Source organism: Barbus barbus (assembly GCF_936440315.1).
Source record: "Barbus barbus genome assembly, chromosome: 8".
In the NCBI taxonomy this organism is placed as follows: domain Eukaryota; kingdom Metazoa; phylum Chordata; class Actinopteri; order Cypriniformes; family Cyprinidae; genus Barbus; species Barbus barbus.
Window position 1 is genome coordinate 19,771,665 of NC_136736.1, and position 22,041 is coordinate 19,793,705.

The window sequence follows — 22,041 nt, forward strand, 5'->3', positions numbered from 1 at the left end:
GGTCATAAATCTAACCATGTACACATTTGACATGTACAACGCTGACAATAGTATTACAGATTAAAATAGTATTTTCTTGTAAAATTACCTTTGTTTTATTTACAGTTTTACAAAATATTTGTTTCCACATATTATGGAGCCTGACAGTACTGGGCTAGAAAAACAATGATTTACACTACAAACAAATTTATTTTTTTACAAAGATTGTTACAAATAACGACTCTGCAGAGCCAGTATGTATAAAACATTTTAATTATTTATATTACAATACAAGAATACATAATACCTTAGAATGTGGGCTCAAACATAGCCAGCACCAGGTAAATGTGTACGTACACACAGACACACACAAAGAAAAAATAACACCTTTACAATATTATACAACATCTGAATGCATATTACTTGTTTTCGGAAAGGAAATCTGTTCACAGGTCTCTGGCACAGAACCCTCCCTTTCGCAGTCTCCTCTTTTCCGCAACGGGTTTCCTCATGCTAAAACGCAAGCGTTCGGTGAGCTACGCCACACACGCTGACCTGCCAACAAACGGCTCCATAAACACAAAACAAATAAAAGCAGGGAAGAGGAAAAGTGGGCAGAAAATATGGGTCACAAATCTATAGTCATATAAAGATAGAAATCTGATATTACACCTGATGCCTCCCCAAATTCGGAGGGGTTAGAAAAATAAAAGTCTATACGGCAGGAATCTTTCACTCTTCTAGTGCTTTTATGTGAATAACAAAGGTAAAAGCAATTTTATATATAGCTATATATATTTTTCTTGGTCACACATTTAAAATCTTTGGACACCTGGCACTTTCCATATAATTATATCTGTGCCTGTCTGCTGACATACCCTCATTTTAGTGTTTTAAAGCTTGCCCCAAAAAACAAAACAAAAAACAAAAAACCCAAAGAAATAAAAGCCTGCAGCCACTGATTAGCCCTGTCTCGGTCACAAAGTATTTCTTAGATAATGCCAATGAAAGCTACAAATCTCTTAGAGATGTTATAAAATCTCATGCCTAACTCTCTGAACTTTCAATCAAAGCATTTTAATGGGAGGTTCTGTGCGAGAGGTTTTTTGATTTAACAAGTCACTTGATCAACATACTCAAAAAGAATAGTTTTGCTACAACAGTCAGGCATATCCATGCCATAAATGTAAACTCTTCTTAAAAATGTAGCTTTAAAAAAAAGATATAAAACTAAATAAAATAAACCATTTTCTCCCTCCTCTGGAAGCCCGTTTCTGCCACGAAATAAAAAAATAAAATTGTATTGCAATTCTGAGTTTATATCTCATTTTAATATGTTTTAATATATTATAAAGTAATATATAACTCCACGAAGAAATGTCGCAATTGTGAGTTTATATCTCATTTTAATATGTTTTAATATATTATAAAGTAATATATAACTCCACAAAGAAATGTCGCAATTTTGAGTTTATATCTCACAATTATGACATGTCTTCGTGGAGTTATATATTATTATATTATAACAGTTGTTTACATTGACAACTGTGTGAAAGTCAGAATTCTGAGTTTATATCTACAGAGAAAGAAAGTCCGAACTTCGAGATAAAAAGTCAAAATTGCCTTTTTTTATTATTATTATTATTGATTTATTATTCCATGGCAGAAAACTGGCTTCCATTCTCCTTTCAGTGTTTGCAGAGAATGGAGAGATAAAAAAAAAACTCAATGTGTTGGTCACAATATGCACCATAATATTGAAACAGTGCTGCTTTCTAATACACCCCACCCTTTACGAACATAAGAATCGTTGCTGTATCTTTTCTGTTATGGGCAGAGGATCAAATACTATGATCGTCTTACGCACACTTTAACACTAAACAGGAACCACCATTGCGAGAGTGCGGGGAGGACTTGAGCTGCCATTAGTGATTGATTCCATTGCTCTTCTCCCAAGGTCTTCCACTTCATTGTTTGAAATACAAAACACATCATAGGCAAAAGGGCTATAACAAGACAGCTATTATGAAACTTAAGAAAAAAAAAAAAAAAAAAACTATGAAAAGAGCCTCAAGGGCAGAGTTGATTAGATAACACTTTTCAATGGGGTGAGACGAGCTGCCACAAGAGAAGATGACCAGTGTCGCAGTGAATGATGTTGCATGGCAGAATGGAAAGCACGTTTTTGAGGAATTAAAAAAAATAAAAAAGATGGAGGTCAGATGTGACTAACCCAAATTTCTCATCAAAAGGACAAGGAAGAGTCTATTCTGAGGATGGAAGTTGTGGGGTGACTGGCAGGCTGTGGTTTTGAGCAGGGTTGGAGGGATGGATGTATGAAATAGATTGGGAAAAGAACAGGGATACGACAAGTCAAGGCACAGCATGACAGTTAGGGACAAATGCCAGAGTTCTCCCAAACAAAATTAGCCTGGCCTCATTTTCATAAACTCCTCTATTTGTCTTTTAATCAAGGACTATTTAGGAAAATATAATTCAAAAGCAACTACAGAAAATGTATCACTTTCAGTGAGCAATCATTTTTTTGGCTTCTTTTTTTCAAATATACATTTGTTTTGTTTCTGTTTCTTTTTGTTGTTTATTTTGGTCTAACCTGCTTTGAAAACTGGGACTGTCTGTGAAGAGTTGGAATTCCCAGCACAAAGAACTTTGTTTCATATACTGAATATTGCACACTGCACTGCATATATACTGCTGAAGAATAAAGGCTTCAAAAATTATTGCAAGTAAGTTACGGGGAAAGACAATGAACTAAAAACATCAATGTAATATTCTGACAGTACCAACACCTCAACAACAAAGAGCTTTTCCCCCCCGTACACCTTCACAAGGTACGGTCATACAGTTTTGACTTGTCAGTTTGAGTGCTGCCATACATACACACAAACTAAACAAAACAAAGCTACTCATCTTCTCCAGTCTCTCAGGCTTGGTCCAGAATCAGTTCACTGCATAAGAAAGCCATAGCTTTCCAAGTTTATTGCTACATCATTTACTACTGAAAGTTTTACATAAAGACTACTACACTGATGCATTTGCACAGCACCATTGCATTGCTATGAATCAATCATTAGATATTAATATTCTCTTTTCTTTCACAAAAAAGTAGCCAATTAATGAATCTTCATAGTCACTTTAACTGCGTGGGGTGAATACTCTAACATAATTAATTAATTACTAGAAGTGCCCTGAAGTTTTGTCATTTTGCTCCCTTTCCATTAGTCTATTAGGGAGTCTATTAGTGTCCCTAATGCTATGATTTGCACTTTCAAGAACCACACAAGAATCCTGTTTAAACCCATTATGCAAAATCAACTGACACACAAGCAAGCTCTATCCACAGACCTAGTGACCTGCCTGCCTAGACAGCATTTTGGGTATTATAGACTTGTGCCCAATTTTGGAATAGCCAAAGGCTGCGTTTACATAAATGCACAGATCTGATATTTTGATCATATCTGTTTTTTTGTCCCATCTGTTTATATTCATATAAGACACAACTCATATACAATATGTGCGTCTAAATTAATTCTCATCCAAACTAGAACAATTCCTTTGGTGATCACTTTCAGCAACACAGTTGACCTTCTGGTTTTGGATGTCCGTATATAAAATTTAAATAGTAGTTATAGTAATATAACTATAGTAATTATAAGATAAATGAATGGTAGTTTCCATTAGATCTAGAATTCTGAAGTGAAAAAAGTAGCGCTGCAAGATTACATTCACTTGAATGAATTTAAGAAAGAGATGCATGATAATTACCTGCATCTGGGCAGTGTCTTTATATCATGAATCTATGAGTTCAAGTACTTCAAAATCAGTGACGTTATCACTTTTTTGCTGAAAAATAAAATCTAGCGTTCAGTAGAGAATCTATTCTATTCATAAAATTTACTGAGCAGGTTTCTATGCTCCTGAATGTTTCTGTGTGAGCATAATCGACTAATATAAAGTTTCCTAATCTAAAGTGAGTTGTGCAAGTGCATACAGGCATGTGTGCTTCATAATATAACATTAAGAATAGTTATATTGTGGGTAAATGTGTCGCCCTCACCAGTGGTGGCCAGACATAGGTCAGACTTCCAGATATCCAATATGTATCTACTTTAAAACTATATTTGGAAGTGGCTCAGAAAGGATACAGATTTTTGTGTGACAATATCTGATCTATGTAAAAAGAAAAAAAAGAAAAGGAAAAAAAAATTGGATTTTGTGCAAGTGTAAACGCAGCCAAAAAGTACAGAGGAAAACCATGCTGCTTTGTGACATACACAAAACCAAGCCTATGTACAGTTTTTTTTTCCTTTTCAGTTAGGATACTGCGTTTATGTAGGCGATAGACAGCTAGGCAGTTACTAGGTTTTGGAACAGAGCCACAGTTTCTCATACATACACAGCAGAACAGACAAGTTAAAACTGCATTACCACACATGTTCTTACCAAAACCACATATTGCTTGTCTGTGTGTATTTGTGGGGTTAGGGAGGGTTTGATATAAAGCGTTGCAAGGGTTGAGAGGGAGAGAGCTTTCTGAGGAGTGGAAATCAGCCAGGTGCTTCCTGGCAGCTGGGAGTGGCTGATGGGTATGTTGGAGGTGACACACTGTTACGGTCTGACACGGCCTAGCAGATGTGAGCCTGCAATCTGTGGGAATGTGAATGGTGGCCTCCATCGCTGGAGCTGCTCTGCAGGCTGTAGTGGTCCTCACCATCGCTAACACTGTCCACGCTATCACCCTCACCTGGTGTGAACTCCATGCCCTCTATGTCAACGTCCACTTCTGAATACACACAGAAATAAAAACTCATTAATAGTGATTTGTTTACACCTCAACCAATGATCTCAAGAATAAAGGAATATTCTAGGTGTTAAATCTCATTTCTATGGATGGCAACTCTGAGATACTGTCAGTTACCACAGACTGATTTTGACTTGTATAAATGAATGGGCAATACAAGTGGTATGGTTATGCTTATGAAAAAGTGTGCTTATTTATTTAATAATTTTTTTTAGCAACGCTGCCCGCTTACCTACTGTTTTTTCACTGTACATGTATATATACGGTGAGACCGCTTCCTGTTTGTTTGTACATATTGAGGGGTGAGGAGCCGAATTATCAGTGGTAATCAACAGCATGTACATATATACAGGCTGTTCATACTGCAGACCGCTAATAAATCTGCAAAAATGTCAACAATTCTGTGTTTTTCTGTCAATATGGGGTGCTGTGTGTACATTAATGAGGAAAAAAAATGAACTTAAATGATTTTAGCAAATGGCTGCAATATAATAAAGAGTGAAAAATTTAAGGGGGTCTGAATACTTTCCGTACCCACTGTATATATATATATAAAGTGATTATACAGATAGATAGATAGATAGATAGATAGATAGATAGATAGATAGATAGATAGATAGATAGATAGATAGATAGATAGATAGATAGATAGATAGATAGATAGATAGATAGATAGATAGATAGATAGATAGATATGCATTCAACTATGGTCACACAGTCTATGTAGTGCATGGTATTTACAGTATGTGTGTAACATGTATAATTGCTGAAAGTATAGTGCTTAATTTAGTTTTTTTAAGGTTTTATTGTATGTAAGTGATATATCAGCATATAAGATTATTTTAGCTGTGCTGTACCTTGCTCAGAGTCAGTGGAGATGGTGGAGCCCATGCTGTCAGTGCGAATGCGCTCTAAGCCCTGTACAGAGAGCTGCTCCAGGCGCCGTTTGAGGTAGCGATGTTCTCTCTGCAGTTGCTCCTTCATGTTTAAAGCCTTCCTGTCCTGTTCCTCCAGCTTCTGCAGAGCATATGTTTGCACTAATCAAACCACAGAGCACAGAGACACCACACTGCATGACATATATCATCTACCATTGCCTAGAGCATGCACAGTGCAAGAAATCCACAATTTTGTGAGCTAAAAAAGGGAAACAATCACATTAACAGAAAGACAGATCTATGCTGCATGACAAGAAACCAGGCAGGTTGAGTTGAAATACTGTGTAACAAACAGGAAAGAAACAAAAGGGTCAGCAGACACATTGTACTGGGTTTTCTTTGTCTTGTCTCTTTCACACACTTTAAGTGACAGTTTTTTGAACACTTTCCATTCCACTGAGGCTTACACCCCTTTTCATTAGACAGAAATAAATGAGTCGGTGGCAGAAAAAAAAGTGTCCGTGATAAAGAAAAGGAAAGAAAATTTTCAGTTTAATGACTTTCAAGATGTTATGTGGTGTAATCAAGTAAAAAGTAACCTTGAAAGCATGTTATTGTACACAACTTAATTAGTATGTTAAAAAAAAAGATCATAACGTTTTAGCATTTTACAACCTAAACTTAGCTTCCCTTGTCTTAAAAAGGTGAAAGCTTATATTTTACGAGATTTTGACCTTAACACAAATTCATGAGGGTCTGCATGGCTCCCCTCTATGGTATCATTTTCTGTTTTGCTTTTTTCCCTTCATGCTTATGCATGTCGGATGGACCACATGACCATGTTGGTCACACTATATAACTTTGATTTGGCAGAGGAGTTGTTTTTAAATAATAATAAGCAGTGAAAAGGTTTCTTTTCCAGAATTTCATTCTTTTAATCAGGTTTTTCTCTTGATGATATCAGGACAGTTGTATCACCCTAAAAATGTTTTCTTCATAGTACCACACAAAAATATCAATGTGAATCGTAATTCAGCAATTGCCTCATGTAATGCTGCAATGATTCAATGACTTTAAGCCTGGAATAAATTATCATCTCAATCATGTCAGTACTGTGTCAGTAACAACTCATCTGAGTTGCAACATGGAGAGTGACAAACTTCCTGTAGACAGTTCCTGATTAACTTCCCTTCTGACTGTAACTGCTTTAAGCTGCTCTAACCTCTTTACTGCTGTGCAAACAGAAATACTGTCAGAAAGATGCTGATTTGTTTGTACCTTGATGTGCATTTTGGCGCGTTTGAGCAGGCTCAGTGTGGTGTGACGGGTGCTATCAGGACCCAAAGGCACAAGCTGTTTCAACTGCTCCAGGTACAATCGCAGTTTGGCACGTCTGCAATAAATAAAGAACAGGTTGGAGTGAAGTATTACCCCAAGATAAATTTAGAACTTTACAACTGACTCAGGATGCTGCCGTGGGCTGCTAACAAAAAGGCTGCCGGTTTGAAGCCATGCAGGCATGACTGAGGAACTAGATTAATAAGATGTGATTGCAGCTTTATGTAAGAGGACTGTTCCTGTGATTCATTTAAAAATAAAATTCACCAAAACTCCACAGATACTAAGGATATGTCTCGTAATACATTTATATTGGCAGGGGCATAGAAAACAGAACTAAGGGGGACCGTTCAGTATATCGTTCAGTATAAAGGCTCTTTCACACCAAACCAAAAGTGAAACAAACCATTGGTCTATTAATATCATGTGCGAAATTAATCTTTTGTATATTTTGTAATTAATACTACCATATAGATGGTACTACCAAATTCATGGTTTGTCAAAATAAGTGGATTGACACAAAGAGTGAGAAGTTTCAGTGCTGTTCTACTTTATATCAGCAATCTTAGCCCTTAATTAAATTTGAGGGCTGGAAGTAACTGCACCTCAACATAGTGGCTGTGGTAAAGGAAGTGTCGCGTTTCATCTAAAAGAGGCAACAGCTGTTCTGGAAAGTATCAGCCTTTTTTTTTTTGGATTAATTGATGCTAAAGAAGAAAATGCATTTTATTAATTGTTCTTAATTTTTATCATTGATTTGACGTTATTGATATGGTAAGAATTTTCCATCTTTCCAACTTAAAGTAGTTAAAAATATCTGTAGATCGAGTTACCAAGGCGGTTGCAGAACAAATTTACTGACTCCAGAAATAGACTTTGCCAGAGTCCACCAGAATGAGGCGACTCAGGCAGACTGGGGCTCTAATCTGGAGGAAGTGACCCTTTTTGGAGAAAGAGACCATTGACTATAGTGTGTTCAGCTGGTGTGGGCAAGGCCAGCAATTTTACCCCTCTCAAAAGACAGAAAAAAAAGACAGAAAAATGTTTATACTGTATATGACTCTCATGTGAATATCCACACACAACTTTAAAGCCAGTTCTCAAACGCACAAAAACATCTTTATCTGCAACAAATCATTGCTTACAAAAGTGAAATGGAAGTGGATGGAAAAGTACCTCCGTGGCCTTTTTGAGATATACCTAACCTGTGAAGCCTCATGGATGACTCTACAATGGCCTTGACACATGCACACCTAACAAAGTTACACTTTTTACTGTGTATTTTTTTTTTTTTTTACAAGTTTTAAGGCCTTTCCACACTGAGCACGATGCGAAAAAGCGAGGCAAATCGCCCGCGAATGTTGCTTTCACACCGAGCACGAAACGAATGTTCGCCTTCTGCTAATTCACGCCTGCACGCTAGGTGGTGCCGAACAATGCATTTTTCCTTCATGTAGCATATGTATGCATTAAATTAAGAAATAACTTGTTTCTTCATTAGAAACACAAAATATCCATAATGCTTACAATACATCTGAAACAATCAGATACAATTAGCATCAAGCTACATCGAAAATGTAATTATTAACGTTTTTGCTCAAAACCCACTTTAAATCATCAGAGTGCTTGCAATAACTTCCGATTGTGATCTAAAATGGATTTTGATTTTATAGGCAGACATGCACTCTTGTATGTTTTATAATGGACTGATCGATACCTGCTTGTCATGTCATAAACATCCTTTACTGTAAAAAAAAAATACCACGAGCTGCATAAAAACATATACAGAGAACTTCATAAAAAAAAAAAATCACAAAAATCTTCATAATTATAGGTCTATTTGCTTTCATATTTCATGTGTAGAAAAATATTTCTCTTTTTTATATACAGAAGGGCCAGAGATATTACATGATTGACAGGTCTAGAGTGAACAAGATCTGACTCATAAACACTCGCGCTCCTGGAAGATAATGGACGGTGCTCTTCAGATCACATAATTCAGTGGAGAATTAATAGAAATGTTATTCTGTATAATTAATTCTGTATAAAGAACATGTGAGAATAGTTTGTTCTTAAATACCAACAATAAGAACTCAGCATACACTCTCTTCTCTTTTGCGGAAAAGTCCTCTACTTCTCTGCTTTTACGCTCGTGCTCAATACAGTCTTCTGAGCTTTTAGCGCAACCGCGTTGACCTTTTGGGTAACAGCAGTTGCTTTGGCTACGTGATGTAATGCTAAAATCTTATTGGACAGTCAGTGTTTTCGCTTTGCGAAACTGAAAAGATTCGTCAGACTGGACGAAAAAAAAAAACATTTGCATTTTCGGTGTGCGAATGTTCGCGGTCTGTGTGGAAGCATCTATAGGAAGCTGTTGTTTTATTCCGGCGCGTCATCGCGTCCGAAATTCGTTTCGCTTTTTCGCGCTCCGTGTGGAAAGGCCTTTACACTGTTTTTACTGTGGCTCCTCTTCATTGTCACAGCGATCTTAATCAAGTCCACAACTATGTAGCTAAAAAGTAAAATGTTAAAAAAACACATTTATTTACAATAAAGGCAATATTATTTGCCCAACTTTTGTTGGCCATATTTCTTAAAATACTGTGATGGAAGTAACTCAAGGTAAAAGCTTTGGGGAAAAATTTATAACCTTGCCAAGTTAACTTGTTTTGATACTTTTTGTGGTTCATGTCAATCAGTTTTATTCAATCAACTGGTACCACATAAGCTGCTACAACCAACAGATTGGGTCCAGTCTTATTAGCAACCATGCTGTTGTACTGATCAAAATAAAAATTACAACAGCATTTAAAAAAGCCTGGAGAGTAAATTATAAAACGGTGTACCTACTAACACAGAGGCTATTTGAAATAGGCCAGGCTTCACATCATCATAACTCTGTGAATGATTAACAACATGAGCTAAAATAACAGGACATTGTGTCCTGAGCTTCTCTTTCTGATCCTTCACTGTCTGCTTTTCACAAAAATAGTGCACGTTTAATATCAATCAATAATGTAGCAAAACTTTCCATGCAAATATTTGTTGAAATAGCCCGTAAGGTTTCAATTCCTGAAAATCTGATCTCACCAAAAGTGCAGTGATCTGATATCTGGGTCAAACAGTCAAGTCAATTTTATTTGTAGAGCAGTATTCATGATACATAATGTCCCAAAGCAGCTTTACAGAACATGGGGCCTTAAACCTCCCACTGAGAAAGCATAATTTGACTGTGGCAAGGAAAAATTCCCTAAGATGTTAGGTAGGATAAGAAATAAACTTTGGAAGAAACTAGACTCAGTTGGGGTCAATTCAGCCAAAACAATAAATAAATGCACTTGACTTAAACTTGAATTTTACATGGCTGAAAATTCACTAAGGAATTCTTGTAGGCTAAACTAATTTTACTAGATGCATAATCAGTTAGTGTACAACTGTACAGTTCTACCTGCAGATCTGTGAAAACACAGGAATATTGGGTAGCCTGCGACGAACAGGCACACCATGAATTCCACTATAAACACATACAGTAAAGTTTCAGGTTCAGGCACATCTTCAGTGAACTGGATTGCCGTGTTAACACAGATTTTTGCTGACCACTCCAGCAGAGATTATTTCACTGTTTAATTTTTAAAACCATGTCTGAAATCCCTGCATTGTGTTTCATTCTGCTGCATTACATCCTGGTGTTTTTTGCAGAGAAGAATGTGTCCTGTGTTAATGCCCCCTAAGAAATGTGTCTGAGCTTCAGACAATTCACTAACTAATTAATTAATTATTATTAAAATACACAGTTTTGCACATCCATGTGTAGACTTCCATGTTAATGCCTTTTTTGATAGGGTATCATTGCACAATTAAACAAGTCTTCCACTGACAAGTTGCGGCTAAACTGAAGACTTGCTTTCAAATAGCCTACTTAACATTTAAAACCATGCTATACCAAGCTATTGCACCTCCTTCTCAAGCTCCTGATGAGTCAGCAGAGTGAAGCAACTCAAGAAAAGGATGAGGCAGAAAAAAGGAAAGAGCAGACATGAAGTAAGAGTGTGGAGGGTGACTTCCGTCTCCCTCTTTGAGTAACAGACTAGGCAAGAAAAGGGCATGTTCTTCAGTCATGATGCCAGCACCACATCATCACCTTCGGAGTTTCCCAAGGCAAAATGTATCCTAAAACACGCCCTGAAACCCACATACAATACTACCAACTCAATTTTTCGAACCTCAAATCAAAAATCAAATGCTCTCATTAAAACTATAGTATCTTTTAGTGTCCATGGTTTTGTCTCTTATACTGTACCCGTCAAGCAGTGATGCTTGCCTTAACAAACACCACTATTAAAAACTATAAATAGAAAATAATAATGTATTCAGCTCCATTGGCACCTCCCAAAACACTCTTGAAGTCACATATTAACTTGATTGATGGCCAGCTATGTACAGGTAATCTTACACAATATTTCAGAAATAAACATAACTGTGGCTTGGAACCTTTTTTAAAATACATTTTGTTTTCCTGCCTCCATTTCTTTGCTGAAATTGACATATGTCAATTTTCGCGTTTGGTCTCGTTCTGTCTCGCGGATCTTGTCAGTGTCTGTGCTTGCTTGGCCATTTGTTGTGAAAAAATAAGGAAAGTGTGCTCAAGCGCCAGCAGAAAACAGTGTCAAGAAATACTCTTCGAGAAAAGCAGTCTTTATCAGCGGAAGTTAAAGGCAGCTCGTAAGTGTATGTACTTGTCTTATTAGTGTTTAACGCAGTTGTCGCTAGGAAATGCTTGTTTTGTTTACTGTGTGGAGACATGCTGATATTGCGTTTGGTCTCGTTCTGTCTCGCGGATCTTGTCAGTGTCTGCGCTTACTTGGCCATTTGTTGTGAAAAAATAAGGAAAGTGTGTCCAGCTAAGTTCAATTAGTATTTTGTTAGATGGGTATAAAAAAGCTTAGTTTACAGCGGCAGCGGTCTCGACAGTTGTCCTGTGAAGTCCTCCTCGTGTGATGACCGAAGAGTGTAAAGACCATCGACTCTACCGTGAGACTCCACCAGGCTGGGACACCGGCAAAGGATATAAGTATCGCTTTTGATTTCTCCTCTTTTCTACTTGTTTCACTTCTGTTTCAGTTTTTATAACCATTTCTTACTATGTGTAAGTAAGTTGTTGTTTTTAGCATGTGTGTTTGGTAGTGTTATTTCTTAGGATTACTGATAAACTATACTGTCGTGATTTGTATGTGTTATTTATTTTCATTTTAGTTAATGTCTGAATTTATTATGTCTGTATAGGTCTTTTATTAAGTTTTAGTTTTATTTAATACTTCAACAAACTAAATGGAAATGATATATATATATATATATATATATATATATATATATATATATATATATATATATATATATATATATATATATGCATGTATGTGTGGTTGTACATATACATACATATAGTTTTTTTTTTTGGTGTTTGGCTTAGTGTTATGTTAGAATCATTATTATACTCATAACTTTTGTTCTTTAATATTTTGAATTGTCTTTAGCTTTATTTTTTGTTTTTCATTTAAATGTTAAGGTTTGAAATTTTGTTGTATGCATTTAATTTCCTTATTTTTAAAATGTGTATAGGTAGTAATTATAAAGTTTCAGCTTTTAGTTTTGGATCAGTTTTAGTTGTTTTAATACTACAATTGATTGCTTCTGTTGTCCTCATTTGTAAGTCGCTTTGGATAAAAGCGTCTGCTAAATGACTAAATAATAATAATAATAATAATAATAATAATAATAATAATAATAATATGTCATGGGCTTGTGGGGAGCATTCCGCAACAGCACTTTGAGCATCTCAAGTTCAAGTCCTGCCTCGATGTCCTTTCCCAAACCAATTCCCTTTCTCCTCTTCTGTTACTTTCTATTGCTACTCTATTGTCTGTTAAATAAAGGCAAAAAAGCAGACAAAAACAACTGTTGCTTTCCGACATTGGCTGATAATCTGATTTGTCCTGTCAATAAGGCATAGAAAGGTTATAAGTGTTTTTTGTTAAATAAACTGCACACAGAGAACAAACAGTGCAATACAATGCTCCAATCGCAATATGATCACTGAAGCGGTCAAAACCACATTTTACTGTGGGTATGGGATGCTTTTCTTTGTTTCATTCCACAAGGAAAACGCTTATTAAAACATGCACTTGGCAAAGCAGTACTGCCGTCAGTGCTCAACACGGTCATCTTTCATGAAGGAACATATTGGAATTATTATGTGCATAATTTCTTTGAAATTTATGATGGGTGCCAAAAATTGAGGAAGGGCACTGTAACTTGGAAGATACTTTATACTTGTGATAACCTAGAGCATCAGCAAAGGCAGAACAAAACAAAGCTGGAATGACTTAAAACAAGAAAGGTTAAATGTCTGAGTGACCCCCAAGATTTCAATCCAACTGAACAATAACTTAAAAAAAAAAAAAAGTTCACAAAACAATCCCCATGCAACTTGGAAAATTGGAGAAGCAAGATCTATTTGTGACTCACCAAAAGACACTGACTGCTGCCAAAAATCATATACCATGTATCTGCCTGAGTGGCAAACATTGTTGGTTAAATCTAATATTGGATGCTTTACATAAAATGCCAAAAGCATCAGAAGAAAAACAAAAAAACATGTTTTTTTTCCAAACACAGTGTATTTGACCAGAGATCTTCTTTGCATGGAACACTCTGAAATGGGTTGCATGTCAGAGGCCCTGTTTCCTTCTGTTATTAAGATGTTTTAACTCACTAAGGTGTTGGGATTCATTCACAAGCCAGAAATATTTTATGAGTTCTTAGCACATAAATGACCCAATAAGAATTACTAAGAATTCTAGATGGTACATGTTGCTAATTTGTGATGTTGAAAAGAGTGTTGATTTGATCTGATATATAATATGCACAATATCTTCGATACATAAATAATATATAGAGATCAGTGATCGGAAAGCAAGTCTGTAGTGAATTATAATGAAAGATTTTGCAAGTTATTTTAATTTTACATGCTGTATTTCAATCACTTTAAAGGTGTGATGTACAGAAGATCTGATTCACAATGAGTGTGTAAATTAATTACTTGACTTTCGTGGTTGTTTAATGTAATGTTTAATGCTGTTTTAATACCATACACAAATAATAGTTTTCTAAAAAAATTAATTTTGATCATTTTGAATTCAGATGTAGTTATTTGGGTTTATTGTTCACAGTATAATTATTATGTTTGTTTAGGCTACTTCCAAGCATGACTTACCCAACTGTGTGTGGCATAGCTGAATATTAGGATTTTAAGGTAGACAAACATCTCATGGTCAGACAGCCTCAACATTCTCTGTCATGCAAATATAAATTAGAAAACCTTCCAAACTGAAAGGAGGAAGTCTACTTTGTGTTTATTATTAATGACTAAAAAGGTTTAATTTATAATTTGTTACTAAACATTTTTAAATTACTAATGGCTAAATTACTCATTTGTTACTTGTGTTAATTTGACTTTCCACAGCATTTTGAATAAGAAAAGTCTGTTTCAAAAAAGGTTCAGGATGCTTAGATTATCAAAAACAAGTACTTCCATTGTGCAAACTAGCACATTCAAACAGCAGGTATACGAGAGGTAAGGTCATTGCACACTGCCTCCGAAACTTTCGTCCGTCATAAAAAAAAAATTAGCATCAGGTTTGATTTTCTGCATTTTTCTCATCAGTAGGAAGCATTTTGAAAGGAGTTTGGACAATTCAGAGCCACCGTACAAGCGAACGCCAAAATCTAGAATGGCGATTGTGAAGTTAATCCACTTCATTTCACAGCACAAAGCACTGTAAATGTTCTTGCACACTGAGTTCACGGAAATTGGTGATCTTTTTAATATGTGGCTCTAGTATCGCTAGCAAAGCATCAAACTGAGCCACTGACATACTTAAGTAAACTTTGAATCGCCCATGATAATCCCGCTGCTCCTTAATAAGGAGGGGGAACTCTCCTTTCTCTCTATATTTTAGGATTGGATGGACCCAATATTTCCTTTCTTGTTCTCTTTTTAAGAAGTGAGAGGACAACTTGACAAAACAACCACGAAAACAACTTAACTTCTTGAAGACTCCATTTAGTTCTGTTTTGCGAATTTTTTCGCAACAGATTAATTTATAAGCATTGGACTCAGTGTGCAAGGTTTCTGTGCGTGACGAATTTTTAGGGTAACGGATACGAAAAAGTGCATATGAAATTTTCGGACTCACGTCTGCAAAGACCTTAAGTCACTGTAATCATAAAAGCTTCAAATTCTTGTCAATTAAGCACAGCACACCAGCAAAAGGGACTTCAATTTAGCCAGGACAACGAATGGACAAGTTTTTTTCCCCCTATCTTTTAATTGGTCAATACAGTGTTCCAGCTGTGCTAAAATAATATATGACATGGCACAGATAACGAGACAAGTACATATACTAGGGCTGGGCGATAAATCAATTTTATCGATTTACTCGAATGTGTAGTTTACGCCCCCCGCGCGTTTGCCATATAGGTTGGGCCGATAGGCGATGCCATCGTCCATCGCCGATGGCTGATAGACATCACGATGTTAAGCTGGCATCATAATAATCACTTGCTTTTTAATCGATCGCTTTTTAGTTTCACTTTCGAGATTTGTGATCGCACGTACTCTGCTTATACTATGGAGCGGCAGTACTTACCACACATTTTACAAGATTAGATGTTTGTCAGTGGTGCTCAGGATCTGTAAATCATAAACCGCCAAAAAACAACCTACAGTCACTGATATTTGATGCTGTTGAATGTTTTGTTTGCACTTTATCATAACTACCTCCTATCTAATGAATGACAAGATGTTATACTTGTTTTAAAGAAAACTTATCAAAAAGGGTCACATAATTTAATGTTTTATGTTATGTTACGTTATGTTTTGTTACATTTTCACTGTTTACAATTGCAGGGCCTGCCAATCTTGTCTCTTTGGCTTCTTGTTTCTGATTGCACTTTAACCCCGAGGGGGAAATCCAGATCAAATCTCAGAAGGGAAAATCAAACCAAAATAAAGTTAAAACTTGTTTTAAACTATTTCTTTGTCAGCTGCAGATTGATTTCAAGTAGGGGGAATTTTTTTTTATTTAAATCGTAAATCGGATTTTTTGTGAAAAAATTGGGGATTTTTTCCTTAGGCCATATCGCCCAGCCCTAACATATACAAAAATAACATTTTGATTTAAAACAAATCAAATTTACAGTGTAATAACCTTTTTATCAAACCAATGAGGCAGCACATTATTCAACAACAAGCTCTTAGCAGGACTATATTCACAATATAGCACAGCCTTTAGTACATTTGTTTAATTATTAATTTTTACAGCATTAACTAATTTGACGCTCCTGCACAGAAGCGCCACAACAGGATATTACATGACATTGAAATGTTTTTCTCCTTTGTATTTCTATATGTCTATTAAAGAAAATGTCATAAACCTGCCTGTACGGTTTTCCTGTTTTTCCTGGTACTCTGTCTAGTGTTGTTAATGGTTCAGAGGTTCCATTCTGACGAAGGACATGACTGAACATATTTTTCACAGAGCAGCAGTAATCAATTCCTCAAAATCAAGCATGTGACAGGCAACTACAAGAAATCAGCACAAGGGAAACAAATCTCACACGTGAAAACACACAATTGTCTGACATATTGTAATTAGTTTACTTTAACTTCTATTTAGCAGTGTTAATAACTACAGGTACTTCTTTCTTCAGAGTTTGAAATCAGCATTTTCACTCTCCAGCTAATTTGGCTAATAAATTATTTAAAGGTCATTCAGAACTTCTACTAACCATGTCCAAAAAAATTAATAAATAAAAAATAAACTTGATTATCGAAGTCACAGCTTGGATTTAAAAATGTTTATTATAAAATCGGGTTGTGAATCACTAAATTGTTTTAATTTTTTTGACAGTCTATCATTATTTGAAATTGGGTGAAATTTCAAACAGTCTTTTTGCACTTGAAGGGCAATGCGTTCATGTTGTTATAAACTCCAAGTACAGATCACTCCAAAATTAAATATTGTCAAGCACACTGATTAGCAGACAGGCTGTCAGTTCATAAAGTGATCAGTTGTTTCTTCACAAAAGCATTAAAGCTTCCACTCCCATGTACATTCACAAAAGCCAACCCAGGTGTCCGATAATGACATTGAAATTCATGCTCCAAAATATCATGTAAATACGACAAGATTATACCCCAACATATAATTTCATGATCATAATATTCTCATGCATTTTGGTAGGGCTGAGCGATTAATTGCATTTGCGATAATATCGCGATATGAAAAAACGCGATTTTTCAACCGCAGAGGCTGCGATACACTTTGTCACGTGACACGCGAGAGTAAAGAGGTGTGTTCGACTTGAAGATCGATAGCTCTCGCAGTATTTGATGACACACAGCGATCGGTCTAGCTGCGCTGCTTCAAGTCGAACACATCGAAGCAGTCTTCAGAGGAAGCATCAAGTTGGCACACTATGTTGCCAAGTCCGCAGTTTGCGGTCTTACATATGATGCAGAATTGACGCGCTACATGTAAATGATATCCTTTGTTGTATTTTCCTGTCAAAATAACAGAGTTCCTTTGGAATGCTTCAGCTTTTAAGAACTGCCGGGTTTTCCGGCAGTGGGCGGGACTAATGCGCAAACGGCAATCTCATTGGCTGGTGCTCACCTATTATCCTCCCTGTTTTGATTTCAGCGAATCAGCTCGAGCGAACGCAGACAACCTGATTAATATTCATGAACGCAGCAGCTCAATAATCCTTAGTGCGTTTTATATTGTTCTTTTTAGTAGTAGAATTCGTAGTAGTTTTATCTTATCAGTATTATTTGTAGTCCCCCCCCCCCCCTTTTTTATAGAAACACTAAATGACAAACAATATCTTTAGCACCACCACCAGACCTAAGTTCAATCAATATGACAAATATGCATTCATACATGGTTATACTAATTACTAACGTTCTATCGTCATTTAATGCTAAATTATCATAATATTATATAATATTTGACTGACTGATGCTAAGTGAGATATTTAAAAAAAACTGTGCCATTTTCCAAACATAAGCTTATATATATATATATATATATATTAGTTTATCAGATAATTAATATTAGTCTGGTGAGTAAACTAAAAACAAATTACAAGCCAATGGAGATTCTATTGCCAAGTAGAGGGTTGATAATATTTACAATAATCAATTGAATTTGATAGGTGTCTCTCACATTGTCCCACAGAAACATTAAAATAGTGTAGATTAGTGTACATATGTTTTATAATAATAATTTATTCTATTTAGTGACCATTTCATTCATTTAACATATTTAAAATTGGGGGCATCCAAGTTATTTGACATATTTGAACATTTAAAAAAAAAAAAGTAACAGTTACTTTCCCTGGCAATTAGTTTCTTTTATAATGATGTAACTCAGTTACTGTTTGTGAGAAGTAACTAGTTATATAACTAATTACTTTTTTGAAGTAACGTGCCCAACTGCATACTATATAATGATTTATTACTTGTCTTTGCTGAATAATACAGAATATAAAAAGCTTAAAAACATTATTGCATATTAAATCGCAATCGCAATATTGGTAAAAAATATCACAATTAGATTATTTTCCAAAATTGTTCAGCCCTACTTTTGAGTCAGCATATTGACAGCAAATAATTCATATTGAATGCAGTGGGTTTACCGGCAGTGTCTCAGAAACACTTGTAAAGTGACACAAATATAATTTAGTTGAGTTGTAGTAATTGGACTCGGACTGCAATTGTGAATGAACTTGGACTTGGGTGGACTCAGGTGGACACGGACTTGGATATTTTGGAATCCATGTCATGTGTAATATAAAATAAAATAAAGAAAAGTAACAACATAAAATTCAAATTCATATTAATAAATTAAAAAATTTAACTCAATTGATTAAAAACTAGCACTCGACACTGGACTCGGATCCAACACTGCATATGCTGCCAAATTGGCTATTAAGTTGATTATCACCCACATTTGGCGAATGCTAATTTCAAACCTGCTCATTTTTATACAATTAAATAAATCATTACTATAAAAACACTGGCTTTTAAGATATATGCACATCCATTATAATCCACAATAGGTATGTTCTTACCTGTGTTTTTCCAGCTCATTGTGTGATGACCTGAACAAGAAATAAACAGAAGCATGGATGAGTTTGCTTAATAAAAATAAGAAGAACACTGATTATTTACTTACTTTAAAAAAAACTAAAAAAAACAGCATACTGACTCTATAAATATAAAAAAGCAACTCTGTATCTCTGAACAACTTCTACAGGATGTTTTTCTAATGATAGAGTGAAGCTGTTGATGTACTGTAAGGCAAATAAATTAAGAATCTTTCAAATTAAAATCAAAATGGTTCCCATTAATGTACCCATTAAAAACGTTCCCTAGTATCACAAAGCAGCACACGCTAATAAAATATTTTACAGTAAAAACTTTTTAAAAAAAATCATATATATGGGTAAGCCTTGTGTTGAATTTAATGGTAATGTTCTTCATTTAATAATGTGGTCCAAAAGGAACCTCAAAAAAGCTGCATTTGTTTGCTAACACCATATGCACTGCTGTTTGCCACTCGGTCAAGATGTTATTCATTTTGAATGAACAAAAATGGCCCTGTTGTCAACCACAAATATTCAACAATTTATCTTTGAAACCCAAAAAAGTAGCAATGTTAAATGTAATTTATTTTTACTTGGAATGAATGTATGAATAAATGAATGTACAAATGAAATGCTTTTGGTGCTCCCTGACCCATTCACACACTGCATGCTGTTCTGCTTTGAATTCTACATTATACACAAAACAATTCTGCATGGCCTTACTGTGTCCAGTAGAGTGATATCACTGCAAGTAAAGCACAGCATGCACTCAATGACGCAGAGGAAATTCAGCATGCTACAATGCATTGCTATTTTAGTCCAGGGTATGAATGCTGGCGTGTATGATGGGCAATGACATTTTCTCCAAACAAACAAACAAATAAAATATAGGGATTGTACTGCATGTAAGATAAAAACTAAATATATGGGTCATAGCATCAGTTGTAAGCGTATCTCAAAGCTGCAGTTTCTGCACCACTAACGATATCATGTTTCCCTTATTATTCATCCGCATAATAAAAGTGTTGCACATGACAGGTAAAAATACAGAGATTTGCAATTTGGAAAACAATTCCCAAAAATATTCCTAAGTAAGTTTTGATAAAAGGTAAAAGAAAAACATTGCAAATTTCCTGGAAAGCCCTAATTCCATAGATTTCCTTTTTTCAGTGTTTTCTATGCATTTGTGGGGGAAGGGCTGCACACTAGGCTCCTGCTGTTTTGCTTTGACATTGCAAGGAAAGAGGGCTAATGTAGCAAAACAGATCCAGGGGTCAAAGCGGTCTAGCAGCTGACTTGGGTCTGTTCACACCACACCCAACAGTTAAGAGTTTAACCACACCTAAAGTACACTACTTAAAAGCATACTGTCTATGACATATACATGCGTCACATTAATGCTAATATTTGTTAAATTCAACAAGAAGTTAAAATGTAAAGAATAGCAACTTGTAAGTAAAACATTACTTCAACATTTAATGCAAGAATGCATGAAGAAAAAATGTTTGGCAAATTTTATGCATGCAAACAAGTGATGTAACTTTAAATATCTAACAAGTTTTATATGGTAAGGAAATCAGCACATGCATAAATATAAATACATTAATATATTTGCTGATTAGAAGTTCCCAGCTACGTCCATGCTATGCATGGTAAATACTTAAAATGCTCTGACGTTGCCAGTTGTCTTTAAACAAAAAAAAAGTTATTGGTTAATGAAACGTGTGGTGTTTCTACGTGAAAATGATTGATTTGAAGGGAGATGACAGCAGTGGAAAAGAGAAAGCAGCACGAGCAGAAAGTTAACGCTGTACGCGTGGCAATGTTTATACACAGCCAAGCCCAACAACAAAAATGGCGATTACATGTAGAATAAGCATCGTTTGAATGTATTCATTCATTAATACAGCAATGTCATTGTGCTGTATTTACCTATTGTTGTGAGTTTTTCTTGAAACAGGGGAGGATTTAGTTTTCTTTCTGGAAAAGTCACTATCGTACGGCAAAACAGATGCATAACCGTGTTCAGCTTCTAGTGAGAAAGTAAACAAAACCAGCATCAAACACAGACGTGCGTGATTCAGTGAACATTTGATAGACATTTGATATGTTTTAAAGTCAAGCAGGTTAACAAATTATGCATCTATGGACTTACTGTAAAGCAAACACCCCTCCCCCAGGTTACATTTGACGGAAAATGAAAACGATTCAACATTTTAACAGCGGCTGGGACGAATGTAAGTCATCTCATTCTGATTATTGCATATTTATAGACTTAATAACTCACAGTAAAAAGATGTCATCGTCCTTTTGGGCTTGAATTAAACTACACTTGATCCGCCAGCAGGTTTATAAGTCACATTAGACCAGCACAACAACAAATGCAAAGACTATTTTTAGTTGACCACACAAACATCATTATATACCTCTGTCTCTTCTCTCCAAATACTCTGCTGCCTCGAGAAGAAGTAGAAGAGAATTCAGTTCCATTCCGGTGTATTTACAGAAATATAAACTTATGGTGTAAAACAAAACAAAACAAAACAAACAAAAAAGTGATGATGCTCGATGTGGACAAGTTTATCGTATCGAGTAATTAATGCAGACTGCACGTAAACTAAAATCTGGAGATTGATTGATGGCTTCATCGTCCAATCAGACAGTAGAAAAGTATGAAAGGCGGAACTTAAAAACATTTGTATCCAATCAGAGACTTCAGAGAAAGAAATTCACAGGAAAGATCTTGACTCATTGCGAAATGTCATATGATTGGTTAGTCGGTGATGGTAACAAGGTTGAAGCCATGCCCTAGCA

General features: G+C 35.5%; 1 protein-coding gene across 4 annotated transcripts; it reads right to left on the reverse strand.

Moving 5' to 3' along the window:
* Positions 1-241: 241 nt before the first annotated feature.
* On the reverse strand, positions 242-21,837 carry LOC306874075 (max dimerization protein 4-like). Of its 4 annotated transcripts, none has more exons than XM_079423809.1 (7): positions 21,654-21,800; positions 21,160-21,256; positions 19,213-19,242; positions 6,958-7,072; positions 5,659-5,818; positions 4,712-4,783; positions 242-1,944 (listed from the first exon to the last, which is right to left on the reverse strand). In XM_079423809.1, exons 1-7 carry the CDS (start codon positions 21,715-21,717, stop codon positions 1,856-1,858), a joined length of 627 nt encoding a protein of 208 aa, XP_079279935.1. In that variant the 5' UTR covers positions 21,718-21,800; the 3' UTR covers positions 242-1,855. The 4 variants fall into 4 exon arrangements, with proteins under 4 accessions (XP_079279935.1, XP_079279934.1, XP_079279933.1 ...); XM_079423808.1 differs by having other exon boundaries at positions 5,659-5,815; positions 21,160-21,259; XM_079423807.1 differs by having other exon boundaries at positions 21,160-21,259.
* Positions 21,838-22,041: the final 204 nt, after the last annotated feature.